We start from the raw sequence: 19,133 nt of genomic DNA, 5'->3' as shown, positions 1-19,133 counted from the left end.
GAAGGAGCCATTCAGAAACATTCCCTATCAGCCATTGTTATGCAGCAGCAACAGAAGCCTCTAGATTCTTGATGTGTGCAATCTCCATATATCCTGCTGCAATGCTATTCTCACTGCTAGCATCAATTTTGAACTGATCTGTGAACCTTTTTGTCAAAGGTCAGCATATATATAAACAAGAAAGATTTATGAGGTATTATACCTATTTTTAGATTCTACTGCAAATTTTAATGCCGTTTCTGTTTTCCCAGACCCCCCAAGTCCATGCAAGAGCACCACCTTCTGGTGTTGTTGGCTATTGGGTTCAAAGAAATTGGCTAATTGAGCTAACATTTCTGTGCGACCCACAAAATAGTGGGTTGGGGATGAGCATCCCCTATAGATGGCTGGCTTGGCTATCAACAGCATTGGTGCATGAATAATAGGTATGAGAAGTATATTCACTTTCTATATGGTGGCACCTAAATATTGTTAGTACAGGGCAGAGTTCTGTGTAACTCACGCACCCTTGAATAATTGTGGAGCATGTATGGTGCCGACGGCCTAGTCACAACCAATTTGTGACAGCTGACTAAGCCTGCTCAAAGCAAAATCCTCCACTTTTTAGCAGAGCTTATGTCATCTATTGTATGGGGATTATATAAGCATGCTCATTCTAAAAGTCACAACTTTTTATCCTTTGAGTATTTTTACAAAGTGTCTAACAGGATTCTTCCTATGACCAAACTAAGTGTTTCTGTTAGAGGGTTTGACTCCCCACTCATTCCTTCCCACACAGTATGCCCATCAAAGTGATGTCCCAAATTGGTGGTGACTAGGCCAGCTGCACCATAGTGATTGTGGCTGTAGGTCCTTGTCCCAGACCACCATTTCCACCAGTCCCCATTGCATTTCCACCATTCCCTCCTGTCCCTCCTATGCATGAGAGGCGAGTGGATAGGAGAATAGCAGTGGTGCTCGGGCATACCATGAAGATGCATATTTGTTATAGCGGCGTGTGTTGAAGTGCTTGTGGGTGCATAATCAACACTCATTGTGAGGACCTGTATGACTGTGTTGGTGTAGAGTGGGTTTGGTAGGAAGAGAAGGACAAAAGCTGGCCCACCGCAGTCAAAGTGTTAGCATGACAACACTGACAGATGATATAGGCATCTTTGTTGGTCCTTCAGTTCAGTTATACATAGATCAGTTGTCAGACCGAGATCGTGAAATGATGAAGATTCACTAGGGAGTCCATGCTCCTGGCGGGCCGTGTCAGCTGCGCATGGTGCTTCGCCGGTGAAGGTCACCAGGATCCATATTTTAGTTGAATATTTAACTATTATATTATCACTGGCGTGCATATATTCACACTGCGGCTTTTTCGTGGCCCGTTGTATCGATCGGCAACCGCATTCCCGCCAACGTGGCTCGCCCGGCCATTTTTCCAACCATTTGTCTACGGCCGGGTCTGCCTGCTTACCGATTAATCATAGCCGCAAGCATTCACCGCAGGATGCCGCCTTGCGAGCCTCCCGCTGACCCTCCGAATCTTATCGGAGTCGAAGGAAGGAAACGTTGCTGGTAATCCTAAAGACCGCCTTTTACGCCTCTCTTCCTCTTTCGTCTCGGTCTCTGGGACCTCCTTCTCACACGCATCCACCTCCACCTGGCCCTCCGCATTATCCTCGTTGATATCCGCCCCAACCTCACTCGCCTTAACGCTCCGCGGCGGGTCAGTCTGTGATTGCATCTAAGGATACGAAGTTGAGTGGACGGGCAACGCCACATACCACATTCAACCTGTGCCCAGGCCCCAGAGTCCCTTCTTTGCGGAAGACATTGTGCCATGCTGCGCCGCTCACCTCCGCCTTGTCATGCGCCGTTTTCTGCCAGAGCTGCCCGTTTTTGGCGCCGTCTGGCGTGTCGAAGGCCGCGACCATCCGCGAATTCAAAGTGATGGGCTGGCGATCGCCTCGACACCGTAAGCCCCGCGCCGACAATCTTCTCCCGGTCGGCCTTCGCTATGTCGAGTGTGACGCGTGGCAGGCCACAGCCTTGCCGTTGCCATGAGTGAGACGACTCTTCGAGTTGTCAATATCCACCGCGCCATCTCCCCAAAGTCCTGCTCCGTGTCGCGACTCGCTGGGGTGGTGCGCCACCAGCTCGGTCTTGTCCGCGCAGCTCGTCCGCGTTGCAGTAGTGTTGACGATTGAGCGGCCAGCCACACGTCGTTACGGTCGTTTATGGCTGGCTGGACCTGACCGTGTCCTCTGCGCGGGGTGCTTGGCGACGGTCAAGGAGTTCTCATCAAGAGTTGTGTCCAGCGCAACAAGGGAGAGGGATTCAAGCCTCTTTTATGCCGCCGGCAAAAGGGGGGTGGTTCACTGACAACGATGACTCGGACATCCGCCGCGGCCCGCCCGGAAGGATCGCCGATCGAGTTTGAGCCTGCGCCGGGATAAAAACAACTGAAGTCATTCAGGCTATGCAAGATGATCTGTCCAGCTAATTCCGACTTAGACTGGGACCCGCGCGCTTCCCGCTTCGAACGACGAACAGCGGCCCATCACCAACGCCGACCTGCGGGTTCTTGCGCATGTGGCTCATGCGTCCCGGCCGCGGCGGTACTACGGGCGGGCGAATATCCTGCGCCTCAGGCTCCATCCCTGCCAGTACTTCCCCTCGGGCTCAGTCCTCATAGTATCCGCCCATCAACCCCAAACGCTTTTTAAAAAAAAAACCAATACCTGACCGGTAGCAACCACAAAAAGAGAGAACCCATGCCATTACCATATGAGGCTGCGTCGATCGCACGGTGCTAGCCCGAAAGTTCCGACTCCGGAGGTAAGTTGTATCACTACTAGTGGTACTTGCGCCGTGTCGTATCCCTCCGAGTCGGCCCTGCGGCTGGTTTCAGATGTCTTACTCGGCGACCATGATGCACGGCACGGCACGGCGCACGCGCGGGGGCAGTCCCACAAGATGAGTCGATGATCCGCCCGGCCCGCCGACAACCCGCCGGTGGGGCTTACACGGGACACACCAGATGCGACTACAGGCAGTTAAACAGATGTGACACTTCCTTTGGACATCCATTCAGATGCAACATTTATACCTTCAGATGCAACACACGGGCACAGATGCAACAGTCTGGTCCAAAAACAGATGCAATAGTAGAAACATGAATATTTTGTTTTAGGTAATATTGGTTAGTATTGGTTAGTGTTGGTTAGGGTTGGTTAGGGTTCGGTTAGGGTTCAGTTAGGGTTCGGTTAGGGTTCGGTTAGTTAGGGTTAGGATAAGGGAAAGGTACGTCTATATATACTGTTGGGGGAAATGCTGAGTTAATGTGGTAACTATTTGTTAGGGTTTGGTTCGGGGTTTGGTTAGTTAGGGTTAGGATAAGGGAAAGGTACATCTATATATGCTGTTGGGGGAAATGCTGAGTTAATGTTGTAACTATTTGTTAGGGTTTAGTAAGGGTTGGTTAGGGTAATTTTTTGTTCAGAGGAATATTAACTACCAGTGTGATACAATCAATTGATTGCTGTTGTGGTGTCGCATCTGGGCCATCGAAAACAGACGCACCAGCAGGCATGGAACAGATGCAACACCTGTCGCGTCTGTTTTCCTGCCTGTTGTCGCATCTGTATAATCCTCGGGCTTACATGGCAGAATGAAAGCTTGAGCACCATGACACCATGCGCACGGTCCGACTGATCTCGACGGGGACCTATGGCCATGGATGCGCGATGTTTGCGTTGGACCGTGACGGCAGCCCATTGCCATCGTCGGCACATGTTAAGGCCTCGGGCTCACTGCCACCGGCCCGGTCGCCGTTCCCGGCGCTGGCATCGCACTACATTCTACTTGGTGAAACTGAGGTCAAAACTACTCTCCTCAAACTATAGCCAGCTCGCGCCGAGTCCCAACGCGCGATCGAACTGGCGCCGGGCGGCGCATCTGCTGCAACCAGCAGTGGCACCAGGTGATGTCCTCTATCCCTCCGTGACGCCGTCCGCTGGGTCTCTACCTGCTTCAACGCAATCGGCAACCCCCACCCCAGATGCGTATGAAGACACCCCGCCGGACGCCGGACGCCGGCTCGGAGTCAACCAAGTTTCCGATCCAATCACGATAATTGGCCCCTCCGCCGCCACATGAGGCCGCGTCGATCGAGCGGCGGCGGGCCATGGCTGGAACCGGCATGGTATAGTCTTTCTTAGGAGCTCCGAGGCAAGCTCCGAGCCCAGCTGCCCGCTACATCTAAAGGCCGGGAGCCAATATCTAATCGCCTGCAGCGCCGGCGCATCACTGGGGCCCGGGGATGGGCTTCAAGTGGTGATCCGGTGCAGGCGATCATCACGCGGCGCATGTGCTGGATGGCTGCATGCGGAAGACATGGGTCGTGGCGTACCAAGCCCTTTCCTTTTTTTTTTTTTTTTTTTTTCTTTTTGAGCGTTTAAAGTCACGGACTTCAGTCTGCAGAAGCATTCCAAAGAACATCCGCTGGGTGCACTGAAAAATGCCAGTAAAAATGCCGGGAAGTAAGCTCAGGGGGGAAATGCCTTTATACACGTTTTAAACCAGTGTGGGACTCCTACCAGGTGTGATTTATCCAACACCCTTTTTTAAGGGTAGAATACCCACTAAAACCCCCTTTTCATTTATCCAATTATCTGGCAAGAAGTCTTCATCCAGCAGAAGTCCACTCCAAGTATTTAGAACTACTTGGTAGTCAATAGCTAATTTATCGAATTTACTCTTATTAGTCAAAAGTCTATCCCGCTGAAAAATTGAATTTATCATTGTGAGCCAGCGATTATGTATTTCAGGAATTTGAAAAATTTTCCCAAAAGTTTTTAAGCGTCTTTCATTTTGCATATTCCAAATTATATACCATGCACATGAAACTAAAATGCTAAACAATCGATCTTTATGAGGTTGGGGAGTTCCTTTGCTATTTTTGAATTTGGTGAGATTACATCCCAATACTAGTCCCCACTCAATTTTTGGCCATTGACCAAATTTCATATTCCAGAGAACTTCAGTTATTTTCCAAATATATAATCTTTCCAATGTTATACAATCTAGCACAATATGTTCTAGAGTCTCTGGAACCTTACACAGAGGGCATTCACCAAATGTTTGTAGTTCAGGAATATTATTAGAGACGTTGCGCCACAGCCATTGAATGGCGTCAATGGCTGGATTTTTTGGGTCTTTTTGGGACCACATTTTGGGGAAGAATAGATGACTGTATTATATAGTCAATCTCAAATTTTTGTCAAGAAATAATGTCTATAGATGCTGTAAGTGGCAATTTAATGAGCCATTGGAGCCATTGAATGGCTCCAATGGCAGTGGCGCAACGTCTCTATTATCCTAAAACAGACCTACTTTAAATGTATTATGCATAGTTTTCCATAGAAATACCAAGCCCTTTCCTCTCAAAGTCACTCACTGGCATGCCAGTGTGCACGTGTTAATACAGCAGCAGACGACGACGGGCGGCGCGGCCGCACCCACACCAAGTGAGCATGTGTACAAGATAGCAGACCTCCTGTGGGCCACCGTTCGACGCGGTGCCGTAGTCGTTTGAACATGCTGAAGTTGTTTGCGGTCGTTTTATTTTTGCCGGCTGAACATTGAATGCCGGGCCGATCAATCAAGTGTTGCCTCACCCCCTTCCAACTCGATGCCCGTGACGCCCGCCGCGGCCGTCGCGGCGACCCCGTCTGCCTTACGTGCAAGATGGACCATCGGCGTGCAGTTCCAGATTGGGCAGTGTTGCGGCTGATGCTGGTATCCCACGCGTGTTGGCACCTCGTCGCCGCGCACCTCACCCAGAATGGCTTCATTCACACCGCCGTGAACCCGTACAACTACCACCAGACGCTCGTTCTCTGCGTCTGGCTCGCCGTCCTCCATCAACGCTAACAGTGTTCGAGCAGCTGCGAGCCGCGTTTGTTGCCCATCCGGCGGGGCAAGAAATCGAGCTCATCATCAGTACAACACCCATTTGAAGCGAGGAATCAGAAGATGGCGGGCTGCCGGGGGATGACAAGCAAGACTTGGCCTGTCGGAGTCACCGGCATGTTCGGCATGTGCAGCCGAAATGGACCCGCGCGTGTCGGAGGGCGTGGAGCAAGCCCAGTCGCAGGTGGGCTCTGTTCTCGAGCGACAATGGGACTCGGATGTGCATTTGAGGCGGTACCGCGGGTGCTGATGGAAGACGCCAGTGCAACGGCACAGTTTGAGCATCACTGCCAGAAGTGTCCCGCTCAGTTCACCGCGGGCTGGGCAGATACTTTCGGATAGCACCAGCAATTTTTGCTGGTTCTCAAAGCATTGACGTGCTGACGCCTCAGGAAGCTCTTGGCAGTGGGTTCTTGATCAGAAAGTCTCTACCCCAAGTCCCTGCCAGTGTCCGCAATTTTGAGCAGCGTCGTCTGTCAATAGCAGAGGTGACTCAACCATGGCCAGTGCAGTGTTGAGGGATACATGACAGACTCCCAGCGATAGCAGCGGCTGGACAGCCGTTCGATCGACGCAGCCTCGTATCATCGGAAAGAGTGGGTGACTTTTTCGTGGTGGTGGGCGGAGCGTTCGTTCCCCACCGGTGGTAATTATCAGTCGGACCGTGCGCTGTATGAACCAGTCCGCTCCCGGAGCCCTGCGTCCAGTTTTTATCCCGTGGAACCTCAGACTGGATCCGCCGGCGGGCCGCGGCGGATGATTCAGATCATGATTCATGCGCACCCCTTTTGCCAGACGTATAAAGAGGGCCGCGTCCTTGACTCTGGAAACACTAGTACTGCGCCGCCCGTTGCCTTCACCAACCACCCTGCGCAGCCGCCACCCGGTCAGCACGGCTTGGGGCCGACATTCGCCCAATGAGGAAATACCAACCACCGCGGCCCGCGCCGCTCATCTTCGGTGGGCGGCGGCCATTTTCCCACACTGGCAAAATCGTGCGCCTCGGCGTTAACGCAGCACACAGCCTCTCCACGCCGACGGTGACGGAGAAGCCGAAAGCCAACCGTGGGCCGGGCGTTGTACGACGGCCTACATGAGTCCGGTCGGGTGCGTTCCGACGTCCCGCGGGCTTCAAGAGGACGCGCAGGTTTGGTTTCGGTCTTGTCGCCGTCCAGCGCTGTGCTGACATCAGTGTTAGCAGCGGAAGGAGACTTTGAGAAGACTGCACGTCATAGCAATCATTTGGATCATGAACCAGGCAATGCAGCCACATTCCGGCACGGCCGCCCTTCCCGATCCCGACCTTGTCCGTCACCGACGCGCATGAGGAGGTGCGGATTCGGCTTCGTCGCGTCGAGCGTCATGCTGACGTCAGTGTCAGCAACGGAAAAGCGGGGAGAGAAGAGGGAAGTACTTCTGTGAACACGATGCCGCCGCGGCGCAGGGGCTCTTCAAGTGAATCAAGTCTAGATCTGCTTGCCCGGGTCAAAGTTGCTATTCCGGCTTCCCAGTGGCGATTGTCCTGTTGCGTCAGGTGCCAGTGGGGTCTCCTGATCTCTGCGAGTGAGTCGAAGGGACCCGGAACACGTGGTCCTTACTACATAAGCACAGGGCCGGCATCGCCTGATCTATCATCCATCGCCGTCCAGGCGGCGGGCGGAATCATCTGCCTGGGCCGGGACCGAGCGCGGCTAATACTTATACTCATTTGCATTGAAAACACCGAAGTTGACCGAAGAAAGGACACCTGGTGCCTTGCGCCGCCGACACGCCGGCGCGCACGGTTCGGCGCGGCCGGCCGCACCAGTTATGAGACTGGGTGACTTACATTAGTACTTTTTTGCTTCGTCCACTGGCACGAAATGCACGTCCCGCTGCGGCGCGCCGCTCCCATGAATCAGGATGCATATGCACTGCGACACCACAAGGCTGATATTCAAGTTTGCATAAACCTCGGGCTCACAGACATTTACACTGAAATTCTGTGTGATTCAACTTGAAGAGTGGTTCAGTGTCGTCATCGCGACTGTATCATGGGCGTGTAACAAAGGCACAGACACGGTATCGTCCGTCGTCAGGGCCGTGCCTCGGAGCGGGCTAGCGCCGGCTTCAAGGTCGCCGCTGGTTGCTGGCACCAGTATTTCCTTCGCAGAATCTCCATGGGCAGCAGTAGCCGCGTCGGACTGAGCGCCGGTCACAACATCAATGTCGACAAGTCGCTCCCGTAAAAACGCGACAACTCCAGCAGACGTGGATCCTGGCGCCCCGCCCTCCGTGCGCAGCGCCGGGAAATCATCGTTCCAGTTGCGCACGAGCTGATTCCGTTGGAACACGTGCACGAAACCGAGCGCACTGAGGGGGCGCCGCCCTGGCGTGGCATATGCATGAGCGAAATAAGCCAGCGTTGTCTGAGTTATGGCTTACCTAAACCAAAGTAGAGCACACTCGCGCCAAACAGGAAGGAAAATATGCCGTCCACGAACGTCCAGAAGCCACCAACGGACGTGATCCCGTCTAAAACCGACGCATCTGTGTATTCCACATCGGTTCTGATGATTCGCGGTGGCTGGATGTTGATGATGACCAGACTCGACTCTCCTTGCGTCGGCTCCGACGAAAGCGTCATGAAGTGCGGGACGTATACTACTTCCTGGTATCAAATTAGTTGGGCTGTAATATGAATGGCGACTCGGATGGGCTGATCTCACCGGATGTTTTGTCTTCAGCTCCCGTTTGACCCATCCGAGTGAGGCACGCATGGTCGTGTTGATCCCGAGGAACAGCGACTGGCCGCTGTTCCGCGCCGCTCTAACCTGAGGATCCAGAATCTGCGAAATTGTGAGGTATGATCTCCGCGTCGACCAGGGCATCAGCGCGACATCGAGGGCAGCCATGGTCGCGGGAACGCCGGTGTCAGGAATAGCTGCCCGGAATTCCATGCTTGCGATCTCGTTCCAGCCGAAGGAGCCTGACGTTCGCTCATTAGTAACCTGACCAAATTTCAAGTTCATTGGCTTACAACTGGTTTCGAATCCTCCCGATTCTGAAAGGTCTAATGAACCGCATGTTCGTGTGCGGTATCCGTCGAGAGTGGTGGCGGTATAGACTACCTTGAATGCGCTACTGCTATAGTTGGTTTCATTCGGCGGCAAGGGCTGGTTTAATAATACGTTTTCCTACACAGCGAGGCCGCGGATATAATAAGCAAGAAATTCGTGAACTAAGAGGAAACACACCAGCATGAAGTTAAGCCTTCCGGACAAGACATTGGGGTCGGGAACGCTCCAATGCTTATCGAGTTGCGTCCCAGACAAAGTGCGCACATACACTTGGGAGTCAAGCGGCCGCAGCACGATGGAGTAGACCGCGAACCCGATAACGCCAATTGTTACTATGTTGATCAGGATGGCCCGCGGCGCAATGATCATGGATGATTCTCCTCTAAAGATTAAATCAGATCGAAAAACAAATGGAAAGAAAGAGGTAAGAAGTCCGGCACCTGATTAACGGCCGCATCACAGAGCGGTTCATGAAAACACTGCGGAGGCTATATGGTGGACTGGCGATGGTACATCCTCCTAGAAACCTCCAACTGGACTTGACGCCACTCGCCGCGCGGAATATGAGGAAGATCCCAAGGCAGGCCATGACGATGATGTTGAAGCCGGAGTAAATGAGGGGAATATAGCCCAGCAGATAGTGCAGCTGGACATTGCCCACTGGATCAGAGACGAGCAGAAATATTAAGTCCTGGAAAGTCGCCAACACTGGCGCAATGATACTTTATATCAAATAAGTCGCCTCAGGAAACCGATTACTCACAATAGAGCTCCAGAACGATGAGGATTAAGTCGGTAACCACGACAAGCAGCGTGTATATGTCTTTAAGATGGGCGACCTTGAAGGCAAGGACAACACTAGATTAGGTTTTTTAGTGCCGACCCAAACTAAACGAGCTTGAACTGACACAGTAGAATGGTGAATGAAGACCACAATGTGTGCCGCAAAAGCCCGAGGAAGCTGTGTCCACCATAGCTTGTTCCAGTCAAAGGTGAAGCTGCCCGCTAAGTAGTTGCTGTCATAGACCGCCGTCATGAAATAAATTGCGAGCCCCAAGGCGACCGCATTAGAGAAAAGGAGGAGTCGGAGGTTATAGACTCGCGGCTCGGGCGAGTAGAGCGAAAGGACAAGCGACCGAGCCACCTGAGCGTAGAGCGAAGCCATAATGCCCTGGGTATTGTCTGTGTTCGCTTGTCCTTATATCAGTGCCTGGCTGAACGAGCCTGTGGGAAGTTGTCTGCGAAGATCAAAGTCAATTCGATTCTTCGAAGCGGCTGTCGGACTTCGATAACATAGATCGACACAACCGGTCATGCACCAAATTGGCTCGCGCCAGCGCTGTGCAGACTATCAGCGCAGTGGTCATAAACGTGAACTTCCACCGCCGATCACATTAGTATCTAGCATTGAGCAAACGATTGCAGCTGTATTGGCCTAGAAGACGGTCAGCAGTCTCCCCGAACTTGAATAGATTCCCAGGCTGCGGGGAAACATCATCTTCCCATTCAATAGCAAGCGCTGATCAACCATGAGTCGTCTGCACTCGGAAAACGCAAATATTGGAGGTCCTGAACGGATTTTGTGGTTAGTGCTCGAAGAATGTTATTCATGTAGGATTCTTACGATTCGCCGCTACAACTTGAACTTCTGGTTCCCTAACGGATGCAGAGTTATATCCAGCGGTGGCGGAGGCTGAAAGTCAATACTGGGTCGAGGACACGGGGTATATATTGGAGCGGGTATTCTGGGCTGAGTTTATGCCCCTTGAGACGACAGAGCCTCTAAGTGAGTAGTTGCTGTGGCAAGCCCAATTTCAAGTTGCCGGTGGATAAATTGAGGCTCGATATATCTTCCTTTAGCATACACCAAACCTGGCCGGCGCCTAAATCTTTTGTTGTGGGTCCCTTTCATCCGCGCGCAAATGGCTCGGACTGCAAAAACTGCTGGATGAAAGGTGAAACGAAGCTGCCAAGTTGCTGCCAAGGCACGTGACCAGTGCCGAGATCAGCCGCCAGGTGAATCCAGGCCGATGACAGCAGACGTTTCTCCTCGTCGCCCTCACCTCCCCCGCCCTCCTCCTCCACCTTTTCCTCGACGAACCCGCCTTAAAATGCGCGCATACGCTGCTCTTGCTCTCGCCCTTGCTGGTGCTGCCTCGGCCGCCGTTTCCACCAACGGTCTGAAGATCCTTGCGCCTGGTGGCGACAACCTTTGGTGGTGTATGTCTTTCCTTCTTTTTCATCTCGCCGACATTCTCTTTCCCCTGCCTACTTCACCTTAGGCTATGTTAAGGCTGGAGGGTCTTCCTCGAATATTTTTCCTCTTTTTTCCTCTTTTTCTTCCTTCCTTCATCCGTCCTCTCCGTTGAACTCTTTGCTGACTCTGTTGCAGTGCAAGGTCAGGATAACAATGTCGTCTGGACTTGCAGTCAGAGCCAAATTCCCCAATTCACCGTCTGGTGCGCCGACTCACCTCCTCCGATCCCTGTCCACTAATTCTTCTCTCAGGCTCAACAACACCGACACGGCCAGCACCATCAGCGCCATAACCGCACTGTGCGTCTTCCTTCGTATCCGCTAAGCCGTCTCTGACGCCATTTCCAGTATCTCCGTCGAGCCGAACTACGTTTGCGCTCAGCTCCTCACGGCCAACCTTCTTAGTCGCGCACCCGTCGGCACCGGCTACACTATTGTACTCACCAGCATCACCAACGCCACGGAGGTGAGCACTTTCGTTTCTCCCACCAAAAAGATGTTGACAATGTGCATATAGATCTACGCCGTCTCTGACCCCTTCGAGATCAAAGCTCTCAGCGCCGGATACCCGCCTGCGACCAACACTCCCGTTGACGCAGCGAGTGCCACAGTCAGCAGGGTGTGTTTGACTGATTCCATTTGCTCCAGTGAAGCTTATATTTTGTAGGGCAGCGCTTCCGTCGTAACTGGCAATCCTACCTCCTCTGGCTCTCCTCCCACCAAGAGCAACGCCGCCGTCTCGTCCCGCAATCTTGGCGTCGCCGGCGTTCTTGGTGCCGCGGTTTTGGGTGCTGCTCGCCTCGCCCTCTAAGTGCTATTGTTGGCCCAATGATAATGTGACGATTCCTACTACATATGGACCTGTGTCTCTCTGTCCCTCCCCACATTTTACTATTACTAGTCGTCGCATACCCTACGTACCTACTGTCTTTTCCATGTCTGTCGATCGAAACAAACTTTTATCCTATCCTTTACCCGCAACTGAGGATGACATAAGCCTGTTTTTGTCTCCAACAGTCATCATATCATGTCTTTTGCCCAACTGAAGGCTACGCGCAACTTGCGCAACACGCATGCCAGGCACTCGTATGTCACCTCAGATCCTCTCAGTACGCGTCTACAAGCTGCAGAAGACTCAATCGAGCACCAAGTGTCCAATCCTGACCCAACTCTTGGTTCTACACCAACACTCTACAAGTCCATTCCCTCTTCTTTACTAGAGGTTAAAACGGATGCTACAAAAGGACGTGGGCTGTGGACCAAGCAACGTATTCCTTCTGGTATGTCAACCAATCAGGAAGAAAATTTCGCCTTGACACCAACTAGGCCAGAATATCCTCGCTCTTCTGCCCTATGCGGCGGCTCTTTCGAGCGGCAAACTGAGTACATATTGCTCTTTATGCTCCAGCGCTTCCGTCTCTCCACTGCGATGCACGCAATGCCAGATGGTTTACTACTGCGACGCGGTCTGTGCTTTTATTGGCCGCGGTTGACCATATTGACGCCGATAACAGACGTGCCAATCCGCTGACTGGCCAGTACACAAGTTTGAATGTCCCGCTTTGCGTCGCTGCATACCCGCATCTGCGACTGAAGAAACAAGCGAAGATATGGCACAGGGAGTCGCGATCCCCGGCGATGCGGTTCGTTGCCTTGCGCGTATGATGTGGCGGAAGAGGAGGAAGGGTCTAGCGAGGTGAGTGGGTGGGTGCTGGCTTTCTTTTTTTTCAAGAGTCACTTTTGTTGACCGTTTACTATAGGCGCAAGAAATTGACGCTATGCAAGCGCGTGAGTAGCTTTTCGTATTCTAATAAAGCTTACCAAAGTTCGCATTCCAGATCCGCCTGCCACGCCCTCTGCCCAAGAACAACACACCCATCTTGCATTATCTCTTGTACGGTTCCTTGGCCTCAGCTCGCCGCAAGAGTTGGCGGAATTTGGGATCAACAGTGGTGCAGAATTGGCCCAAATTGTTGCCAAAGTTCGTGTCGATTGAACGCTCGTGAAATCTGCTAATAGTTTCATGTTATAGTTCACCCCGAATACCTTCACTTTGAGCGCCCCCGATCTGACACCCATTGGCGCCTGCATCTCTCCGCCTGTCGCCCTGATCAACCATTCCTGTCAACCCAACGCTGTTGTGGTGTTTTCGGGGAGCGATAGAGGCAAAGAACCGATTTTGCATGTCGTCACAATCCGCGAGGTCGAGGCCGGCCAAGAAGTCAGTGTTATTTTCCTTCTCTCTATGGTCTAATCAACTGTATTAGATATTAACGGCTTACATTGACACCACTCTGCCACGAATCCAACGCCAACATGCAATAAAAGAAACCTACAATTTCGATTGTGTTTGCGTGCTCTGCGGACAGGAAGGGAAGCGGGCAGATCCAAGAGAGTCCGTTTGGTGCTCCAAACGATGTGGCGGGTTGTGTCCCATGCCGACTGAAGGTAATTTCACTAGTTCCTACTATGACACCTACTCAGTATTCGATAGAAGACCCATTGTCACAATGCGACTCCTGCAATACTGTGCTTCGCGACACCGATGCAGTTTTGGACGCAACACGAGTTGGTCAGCAAGGGCTTGACAAAGCCCAAACAGTCCAATTTTCTGGTGAATATCGTGCTTGACATTCCTTCATCTCAAGCTTATCATTCACAGATCGTAGCAAGTCCCAGCAGCTAACGACAAATCTTATCCCCATTCTCGCCTCCGCCGGGCTTACTCCTGCTTCCCATCCACTGCTTGCTCTGCGCAGGCTGCATTTGGGAATGCTCATCGAGGATGTCTCAATCGTCTCAAGTTCCTCTTCCCTGGCCGCTGCCGAAGCACAGAAAATATTGGATGAGGCAGTCATTACCGCTACACAAGTCTGTGCTGGGTTGGACATGATCATGTCATATGGGCATCCCGTGCGGGGTTTGGCGCGAGCGGAACTAGGGAAACTGCTGGCTGTAGATGAGCCGGAACCCCGTTTGTCTCCACCAACAGCTGCTCCAGGTCCATTTCCTCCGAGTGGCTCAGCTCGTCTACGACTGGCATTGGACACATTATTACTCGCTCGTGAGGAGTTGAAAATTGGGTTTGGTGTGGCTAACGAGGGCGGAGATATAGGACGTGTGGTCAGGGAAGATATTGTGCGACTGGAGAAGGAGCTGGGAATTTGGAAAGCAAGAGGCGGGGAAGCGATGAGGGACGCAAAAGCCGGTAACTTGAAGTAAGCCACGGCGATATATTAACGAAGATGTGTACTGTGAATACGGAAATGCAGCTGGTATGTATGTAACTGTGCAAATGACAGAAGACCCAGATACGATTGGTGCATTTTTTTAATGGTCCTTCCTTCCTTTTTCATGTTTCGACGAGCGCGCGGTTACCAGGGTCACTGCCCTCGGGCCATTGATAGCCGTTCGCCGTCTCCTCAGGACTGGCGTTTTCGCTGACCGTAAGCCAGGCTTCCAACCTCCGACCCAGCTCGCCCCCACGTCCGCCACAAATGTCGCCAGTCGTATCAAGCATCTGCTCCTTCTCGCGTTCAAGGTTCTTCGCGAAAAGCTTGCTGGTCGGTTTTCCGGTGGCAGCGCCGCCTTTGCCGGCTTTTGCTTTCTCCCCGCTGTCTCGTCGGCGGCTAAGACTCTCGCCGAGGAGAGAGCCGTCTTTTTCAGACTCGAGGCTTTCGGAAAGAGACTCGTCGAGGTCGCTGTCGGGAGAGCCGGCATCTTGCTCGACTGTATCCGGGTCGTGATACCACTCTTCTTCCGCCTCTGGGGGGCCGAGAATGCTGTCGACCAGACCCTCTTCCCAGCCGTCCCATTCGACAACGCGATGGGCCATTCGGAGACGCATGCCGGTCCGTTCGTGGTGGAGCCATTCTCGGGCAAGCAACGGCATTTTGGAGCCGTCTGATGATGCGAGGCGACCAACTGCTTCGCGGAAGAGTTTGGCTGTGAACGGAGATGATTGGAGGAAGGCAGGGAGATGTGCGGCTGCCCAGAGTGGGCGTGTGGTTGTTGATTCCCAGTCGATTATGCAGGTCTGCAAGTGATAACGTGTTAGACTTGAGAAAGACGTTGATTGGGGAAACATACAATAATGGACGGGTCTTGGCTGTCCACAAAGACATTCTCCAGGCTCATATCGTGAGCGTCGAGAGCAAACTCCTCGTCCTGCTTGCCGCCAACACCGACCCTCTCTGTTCCAGCTCGCCATTCGGCGCGTAACGTTTCCATCACACCCATCCACCTCGCCATTTCTCTCCTGACAGCATCTTCACGCTGGTTCATGTGGGGGATCAGGAAGGTACTCCGTTGCTGCCTTCGATAGTCACGGTACATTACATCTCCAGGGCCCTCCCACTCGTCCTCACTCTCCTCTAGGTCCCACTCATCTGAGTCGTCGCTCTCGTCTCCAGGCACACCAGCAACGTGATGGTGGCGACTGCTCCTGATCTCGGCAGGGTCCAGGTGAAGCTTATGGCCGGCTGCGGACCCGGCGTTTTCACGTTGGACGCCGAGTATTTCGCGGTTTACGCAGGCGGCAAAGTATTCTTGTGAGGACGAAAACGGGCCGCGGGGGACATCGGTGGAGGGCAGGTCGCCTCGATGAGTGCCGAAGAATGGCCAGGAGATGATTGGGCCCACATGAAAGGGCTGTTTATCTTTGGAGAATGCCGGAACGCGGGGGGTGAGGGTAGGGGAGAACGGAAAAGCCGTGTAGGGCTCTTGATTCGCTCGCGGGGTAAGCTTCTCTGCAAGAGACGACATTACAAGCGAAGATCCACGAGTAAGAGTGGGTGTTGGTGAATTGCTGGTTGAGGGGGATGGAGTAGTTGGATCCGGACCATTGTAGAGTGAGCCTATACGGGGAAATCGGTGACCAAAGAGCGGAATATAGAGCTTTGCAAGGTTGTCCATCAGCTGTACGAGCTTCGCATAGGGCATGGAATGGTAGGCTTGCGACAGAGGAATTCCTGGAGCCTGAAAGTGACATGATTGTTGGAACGAGAAGGTATAAGCATCATCTACACACTTTGGACATGATGATGTATTCTCCGCCAAGACGATTATATGGATTGGAGTCGTAATGGTGGATTTCGGGGACAGATAATTGCGTCTTTTCTCGTAAATAGCGCAGAGTAGCTATCTCGGACTCGGTCTTGAGACGCGGCATGAAACGGCGCGCCACTCGTGCGACCACTTGGTGCGAGGATGTGAGCGTAACGAGGTAGGCCTGACAAAGTATCGGAGGTTGAACGGGAGGTGAGTAATAATGAGACAACTCACTTTGTGGAATGTGCCTGCACTGAGAAAGACAATCCTTGCCACCGGGGTCTTCATGTGCTCCAAAACCACGTCCTTCAACACTCGGCGGTCCACCTCAAACGGCATCGCGCCGTGTTGGGCTTTGTCGGCCAATGCTTCGCGCTTCCGGTCTGCATGTTCGATATCCCAGTCCCATTCTAGAGGGGGGACTGTGCCGGTGACGCCAATGTGGGCTTGGGCAGTCATGGGAAAGGTGGTAGCAGAAAGAGAAACGCGCTGACGACTTATCAGTTTCCAAGGACTATATCTCTAGTTCCGTAGACCCTACCTCTGGTTCTGCCACTTCAATTTCTAGTGTCCTGTGAGTGTCCTCTGAAGGCAGGCAAAAGGCAAACAAGCACCTCAATCAATGCAATAACGAGCTAGTCGTCTCCGTCGCCTCCCCGGTTTGTCGTTGGTAAGCAGCCTGGGCCTTCTTGCGGGGACGGATAGCCCCTCTTTGACCCGCGTCGAGGCAAACTCGGGGGAAAGCGGGTAGTGAGTAACGCGACCTTGTAAAGTGGGCGTCAGACTCAGAGGGGGATGAGAGCAAGAGGAAACGGACATCACTGCCGGCTATTTTCGCGTATAAGCATAGGCTAACTCGGTTCTCCCCGCCACCGCGCTGTCTTGGCCTGGTCTTGGCAGCTTCGACGCCGCTGCTTCTATCTCCACTTTCCCACTGCTGCGAACTGGACTGGTGTTCATGGTTTTTTTTCTACGACTCCTCACAACTTTCGGTGTATTCGGGGATAGACCGGCAGAGCACACGTTTGTGGGGATCTATCGCATCGCATCGTTGATATCGGCTTCGGGCCTGACCCGGAATTCACTTACGAACACAGCTTGCGTCATCGCTTCATTTGAACCTTCCGCCATTTATTTCTTTTTCTGGGGCAACCTCAGGCATATTTTTGGGTGTGTCTGCCAACTACAAGAGCTTTCGGAAACTTGAGCTTCAGGCGCAGGTATCAAAATATACATGTGGGTCATTTGCTCAACAATCGCAAGCGATTTGGCGACGCTAGCTATTTCATGCTAGCCTATCAGTCTATGACTGGATAAATTAACGCTTAATTTCCTCCAAATATTTGGGTCGCTGGCGGTGACAGCGTCAGAAAACTATAATAAGCAGTCCAGCGAGGAAGTAGTAATGAGCATCCAGCGCAGGTTTACATAATGCGCAGTGTTTCGTTTGGTGTGCCTCAGTGGCTAGATACTTATGGGAGGATAGTGTGGCGATCTATAAGGTGCAAGACTCACGGTATTCATAACTAACGCGCCAACGCCAATCTGAATTGTGAAATTGGTCGGATTTGAGGTTAAAATCAATCCATTCAAGTCTCATGTAAGTAGGACATCGACAAATTCTCTTTCTCGCTCTTTTTCCCCTTCCTTCTTTCCTTTTTTGGGAATTAATATTTTTTCCCTCCGGTGCCCACAGCATAGGTATCTAGCCATAACTAATACGCTTGACACTACTTATTTATGCGTGCCGATGGGACAGAACGTGACGAGGTGGAATTCAAATCACGTGCTCAGCGGAGATTGAAAAGACGCGTCAATAAGAGACAACAACGCGTGACTGTCACGTTTACACTCTTGCTTTCACTCCTCCAGCACCAACTCGTCGACACCTCGCCGTCGACCTCATCATCATCCAACAACAACACTCCCACCCCCACCCAACTCAACAACAGCAGCATGTCTGGCCGTGGCAAAGGTGGCAAGGTGCGTCCTATCATCGTCTTTTAGTTTGGATGTGGCATGCTCATCGTCGTGCTCGTCGCTGTTAGGGTCTCGGAAAGGGCGGAGCCAAGCGTCACCGCAAGATTCTCCGCGACAACATTCAAGGTGCGTTCTCGCCTTGCGCTACCCCAGCCTACCACTGACATTCACTTCAGGTATCACTAAGCCCGCTATCCGTCGTCTCGCCCGTCGTGGAGGAGTGAAGCGTATCTCTGGTCTCATCTACGAAGAGACTCGCGGTGTCCTCAAAATCTTCCTCGAGAACGTCATCCGCGACTCGGTCACGTACACTGAGCATGCCAAACGGTGAGCATCCCTCCCTTCTTATTCTTAGCGACGTTGTTGCTGACGATGCCGACAGCAAAACGGTCACAGCGCTCGACGTTGTGTACGCTCTGAAGCGCTCCGGTCGTACCCTCTATGGTTTCGGGGCTTAGACTGGAGATGGTATGCTACCATCCTAACACTCGTTTGACCCTGAGCTGACGATGACTCATAGCATTGCGCACAGACCATCGGCTCCGTTATTCTTATCTTGTCTTTGTAACTGTACCCAATGTACCCTTGTCTTATTGCCATCCTCTATTGAATGAATAAATACCTCCTGGTATTATCCTTTCCATCCGTATGTAGGGATAGATTACCGCAGTGGTCCCGAATCGGAGAGCGTAGCGGGGTCCATCTAGTAAAGCTGTTAATTGCTTGTCCTTATTCGGTTTATAGTCATGCGATGATTAGAGCAGCCTCGTCAGTGATCATAAAGCTGAATTGAATGTCCTTTGCTGTCATGGTGCTACAGAGGTGTAT

The 19,133-nt window shown here is 52.4% G+C and overlaps 6 protein-coding genes across 6 annotated transcripts; 3 read left to right on the top strand and 3 right to left on the bottom strand.

Annotated features, from left to right (window-relative positions):
* Positions 1-1,465: 1,465 nt before the first annotated feature.
* On the bottom strand, positions 1,466-1,922 carry MIND_01355300 (uncharacterized protein; the record flags this gene model as incomplete). Its single annotated transcript, XM_037369983.1, has 2 exons — positions 1,466-1,720; positions 1,773-1,922. 2 exons carry the CDS (start codon positions 1,920-1,922, stop codon positions 1,466-1,468), a joined length of 405 nt encoding a protein of 134 aa, XP_037213539.1.
* Positions 1,923-7,952: 6,030 nt separating this feature from the next.
* MIND_01355200 (Short-chain dehydrogenase/reductase family protein) lies at positions 7,953-10,185 on the bottom strand (the record flags this gene model as incomplete). Its single annotated transcript, XM_037369982.1, has 8 exons — positions 7,953-8,329; positions 8,386-8,611; positions 8,670-8,929; positions 8,981-9,137; positions 9,198-9,402; positions 9,461-9,728; positions 9,784-9,878; positions 9,929-10,185. The coding sequence occupies 8 exons, from the start codon at positions 10,183-10,185 to the stop codon at positions 7,953-7,955; spliced, it is 1,845 nt and encodes a 614-aa protein (XP_037213538.1).
* An 871-nt stretch (positions 10,186-11,056) lies between these two features.
* Positions 11,057-12,087, top strand: MIND_01355100 (uncharacterized protein; the record flags this gene model as incomplete). Its single annotated transcript, XM_037369981.1, has 6 exons — positions 11,057-11,240; positions 11,413-11,479; positions 11,529-11,576; positions 11,625-11,742; positions 11,794-11,895; positions 11,944-12,087. The coding sequence occupies exons 1-6, from the start codon at positions 11,132-11,134 to the stop codon at positions 12,085-12,087; spliced, it is 588 nt and encodes a 195-aa protein (XP_037213537.1). The 5' UTR covers positions 11,057-11,131.
* A 216-nt stretch (positions 12,088-12,303) lies between these two features.
* On the top strand, positions 12,304-14,498 carry MIND_01355000 (uncharacterized protein; the record flags this gene model as incomplete). Its single annotated transcript, XM_037369980.1, has 9 exons — positions 12,304-12,556; positions 12,603-12,742; positions 12,791-12,972; positions 13,037-13,068; positions 13,115-13,257; positions 13,309-13,497; positions 13,544-13,724; positions 13,771-13,890; positions 13,939-14,498. 9 exons carry the CDS (start codon positions 12,304-12,306, stop codon positions 14,496-14,498), a joined length of 1,800 nt encoding a protein of 599 aa, XP_037213536.1.
* Positions 14,499-14,628: 130 nt separating this feature from the next.
* MIND_01354900 (uncharacterized protein) lies at positions 14,629-16,784 on the bottom strand (the record flags this gene model as incomplete). The annotated part of the gene is made up of 4 exons (XM_037369979.1): positions 14,629-15,312; positions 15,366-16,253; positions 16,306-16,506; positions 16,560-16,784. The coding sequence occupies 4 exons, from the start codon at positions 16,782-16,784 to the stop codon at positions 14,629-14,631; spliced, it is 1,998 nt and encodes a 665-aa protein (XP_037213535.1).
* A 1,395-nt stretch (positions 16,785-18,179) lies between these two features.
* MIND_01354800 (Histone H4) lies at positions 18,180-18,763 on the top strand (the record flags this gene model as incomplete). Its single annotated transcript, XM_037369978.1, has 4 exons — positions 18,180-18,308; positions 18,374-18,431; positions 18,482-18,632; positions 18,688-18,763. Exons 1-4 carry the CDS (start codon positions 18,282-18,284, stop codon positions 18,761-18,763), a joined length of 312 nt encoding a protein of 103 aa, XP_037213534.1. The 5' UTR covers positions 18,180-18,281.
* Positions 18,764-19,133: the final 370 nt, after the last annotated feature.

The sequence above is a fragment of the Mycena indigotica genome, assembly GCF_014461135.1.
Source record: "Mycena indigotica strain 171206Taipei chromosome Unknown Mind.scaff0016, whole genome shotgun sequence".
Classification (NCBI taxonomy): domain Eukaryota; kingdom Fungi; phylum Basidiomycota; class Agaricomycetes; order Agaricales; family Mycenaceae; genus Mycena; species Mycena indigotica.
Note: the sequence above shows the minus strand (reverse complement) of the source record. Positions and strands in the feature narration are given on the sequence as shown.